The following is a 3,613-nucleotide window of genomic DNA, read 5'->3' as shown; positions in this document are numbered from 1 at the left end:
TGCACAGCCCTGGCAGAGAGCCAAAGGAAGGGTAGAATGTGGGCAAGCTGCAGCATCCAATAGGAAGACTCAGTTCAGTCCTCACTTAGCACCCTATTGGGTGCTGATAAGAATTCCTGACCATGAGGCATGCTTTGTTAAAAGGAGCCAGACAGGTTCTCCCTGTCCTTAAGGCCTTAAAAAAGTGTTCCCTGTTTTGTATTTCTAATAGTTACTTCACATAAACATTATTCCTTAGGATTTGAGGCTCGGATTACTATAATATTTGAATATAAATGCTTTATATATAATTCCTTTTCTCTTTTCAAAAGTGAATTTTGCTACCTCCTAAGTGAAAAACAAAGTGGACTTGCTATCAGTGTAGATAATAAAATCAAAGTAGGATAAAGAAAAGTTTTTCTCTGAGTTTGATCATCAGCACTGAGCATCAGTAATTAACAAGGGCATTACAATACAGGCATCACTACTGAGATCTTTCTATAACTCACCAGCTGTCTGCATACTCTCCTCATTGCCACTTTCATTTCTTGATTCCTGAATGTATAAATGACTGGATTCAGGAAAGGAGTGAGAACTGCATAAAAGATGGCCAAAAACTTATCCAGGTGTGTGGAAGGAAATGGCCATGTATAGATAAAAATCAAAGGACCAAAGAACAGAGCTACTGCAGTGATGTGAGCTGAAAGTGTGGGCAGAGCCTTAGATGAACTACCTGAAGAGTGTTTCTGAACAGTGAGAATGATGACAATGTAGGAAATTATCAGAATGAAGATGGAGCCAATAGAGATGAATCCACTGTTGGCCATGACCATGAACTCTAGTTGGTATGTGTCTACACAGGCAAGTTTGATCAACCGAGGAAGGTCACAGTAAAAGCTGTCCAACACATTTGGGCCACAGAAGGGTAAGTTTACTACAAAAGGCAGCTGAACCATGGAGTGGAGAAAGCCTATTATCCAGGCAGCCACTAATAAGGAGATGCACATTCTAGGGTTCATGATGGTCAGATAATGGAGAGGCTTACATATTGCAACATATCTGTCAAAGGCCATGGCTATGAGCAGCATCATCTCCACACCACCAACGATGTGGATGAAGAAGATTTGAGCGATGCAGCCTCTAAAGGAGATGACTCTATGCTTTCTGAAAAGGTCATAAATCATCTTGGGAGAAGTGACAGAAGAAACTCCCAGGTCAATGAAGGAGAGGTTGGCCAACAGAAAGTACATGGGAGAGTGTAAGTGAGGGTCACAAGTCACAGTGAGAATAATGAGAGAGTTTCCCATCATGCTTGCCACATAAAATGTGGATGAGAACACAAACAGAAGTAGCTGGATCTCCCAGGAGTTGGTAAGTCCCAGGAGCACAAACTCTGACACCACAGACTGATTTGCTCCATCCATTAGCTTTGTTAGCATTACTACCTGAAGGAGGACAATAGAAAAAATGTAAATCATGATAATTATGTTAATAATAAATTAGAAGAAAAAGGATTACAGTTATGAAAGCCTATTTCTACATTAGCATTAGAACTGACCTAATATGCTCGTGACCTTAAAATGTCTTTACACAGGAAAACTGATGGCTATCATATGGGGCTATTCTTAGCACCTTATTTTTTCTGCATTTAATACCCTCTGCTTCCTCCCAGGATTGATGCCCTGTATTACTCACGAGATACAAGATGTTCAGCATTAGTATAAGGAATTCAACCTCAACCCTTTGAATTTGGGTTCAAAATCAATATGATCCAATCCTAGTTACAATGAACTAATCACTACTGCCATGTCTTTCAATCTACAAACTTTCGCCTGGCCCCACCCATGGGAACACATTCACCTTCAATATTATTTAAAGGTTTACCATATTTACCCAGTTTTGGCTTACTATTACTAGCATTTATTTTATTGTCCCTGTATTATAGTGAACTGATAACAACTCTAACTTACCAAGTAGACTCTAAGCTTCTTGAAGGCAGGGATTTTGGCTTATTCATATTTGTACTCCCTAAAAAGTGGTCCAGAGAGGTGTAGGTCCATGAACTGTTACCAATTTGTATCATACCAGGTAGAGAGTTTGTGAGTCAATATTTAAAAACTTCTCTAGCAATTTGATATACAGTGATGCCAAGTTTTGTACTTCAAAAAAGTAATAGTCCATGAAGAATTAGAAATAAAGGGAAAAATCTTATCCTTTAGCACAAGTAATTTGAGAAACATTGTCTTAGGGTTCTTAGCATATGATCTGAAAATCCTAAAACTATGAAATGCACAATGTAGTGGAAACCATTTTGTACAAATCTCTATATAAGGACTTATTCCAGTATCACGTGATTATTAATTCTAGAGCTACAACTTAGCGAAGGGAATATGGGTTTTGGATTTAGATTTTAAGATTTATACTATAGTTCATTCATTGATAGCTTTATCTTGGAAAAGTTGCTTAAATTCTTTGAGCTTCCATTTATTTACCTATGCATCTAGACATAAGGTGATAGTAAGTAACTGAGTAAGTGTTAGTTGCTCAGTCATGCCCGACTTTGCAACCCCATGGACTGCAGCCCACCAGGCTCCTCTGTCCATGAGATTTTTCAGGCAAGGATACTGGAGTGGATTGCCATTTCCTTCTCCAGGAGATCTTCCCAACCTAGGGATCGAAACCATGTCTCCCGAATTGCAGACAGATTCTTTACTGACTGAGCTACAAGGGAAGTAAGGTGATAGTAAGTATTCAGTAAATATTATGTTTACTTTATTTCACTTGCCCTCATAGCACTCAGTACATGAGACATAGTGAGTGAATAAGAAAACAAAACACTATTGACATACAGGGAGTAGCACACTTTTATATCAGAAAATATATTTCATAAATAATTAAGAAAAATATTAATATTTACATTTTCTTAAAAATTATCTTGTATAAGTTTAATTGATTTGCTCTCAAAGCACTCTGTATTCTAGCAGTACTTAACAGATATGTAATTATTTGTTCAATTTCTCCTTCCCATCTAGGCTGCAAGTTCTACAAAGTTAAGAACTGCATCTGCCTTCCTCAATCCCATTCACTGAAAATTTACAATCACAAATAATTGTTTGCTAAAACTCTGAATAACAAGTACAGTTGTCCCTTGAGCAATATGGATTTGAACTTTGTGAGTCCATTTACATGTGGATTTTTTAATAAATATACAAAAATATACCTGTAGAAAATTGTGCAAAACTTATATTGACGTGGATAGCCTGTCCTTATATAGACATAAGGTGATTAATATTTAATGTAAAATTAACAATGTGCTAGTTTCCTTAATCTTTCATAACTTGGCTTTATAAAATTACTTTACTGTATAGTAATTGGAGACACTACCTATCAGTCTGTGATCACAAGTAAGTATGTTTTAAAAACTCGAACAATGTTTCCAATGCTAAGTTATAAATATTATTGTGAAGCTATATACCATAAAGGGCTTCCCTGATAGGTCAGTTGGTAAAGAATCCGCCTGCATGCAGGAGACCCTGGTTTGATTCCTGGGTCAGGAAGATCCGCTGGAGAAGGGACAGGCTACCCACTCCAGTGTTCCAAGAGTATATATTCTAGCCTTGGAGTACAAAATAAA

The 3,613-nt window shown here is 37.3% G+C and overlaps 1 protein-coding gene across 1 annotated transcript; it reads right to left on the bottom strand.

Annotated features, from left to right (window-relative positions):
• Positions 1-406: 406 nt before the first annotated feature.
• On the bottom strand, positions 407-1,418 carry OR4F14I (olfactory receptor family 4 subfamily F member 14I). Its single transcript, XM_002690715.2, has one exon. It carries the CDS (start codon positions 1,416-1,418, stop codon positions 447-449), a length of 972 nt encoding a protein of 323 aa, XP_002690761.2. The 3' UTR covers positions 407-446.
• Positions 1,419-3,613: the final 2,195 nt, after the last annotated feature.

The sequence above is a fragment of the Bos taurus genome, chromosome 10, assembly GCF_002263795.3.
Source record: "Bos taurus isolate L1 Dominette 01449 registration number 42190680 breed Hereford chromosome 10, ARS-UCD2.0, whole genome shotgun sequence".
NCBI lineage: Eukaryota > Metazoa > Chordata > Mammalia > Artiodactyla > Bovidae > Bos > Bos taurus.
This window is presented reverse-complemented; position numbering and strand designations above follow the sequence as displayed.

Coding starts and splice junctions, on each gene's coding strand:
- OR4F14I (XM_002690715.2), bottom strand. CDS start 1,418: ATGCTAACAAAGCTAATGGATGGAGCAAATCAGTCTGTGGTGTCAGAG.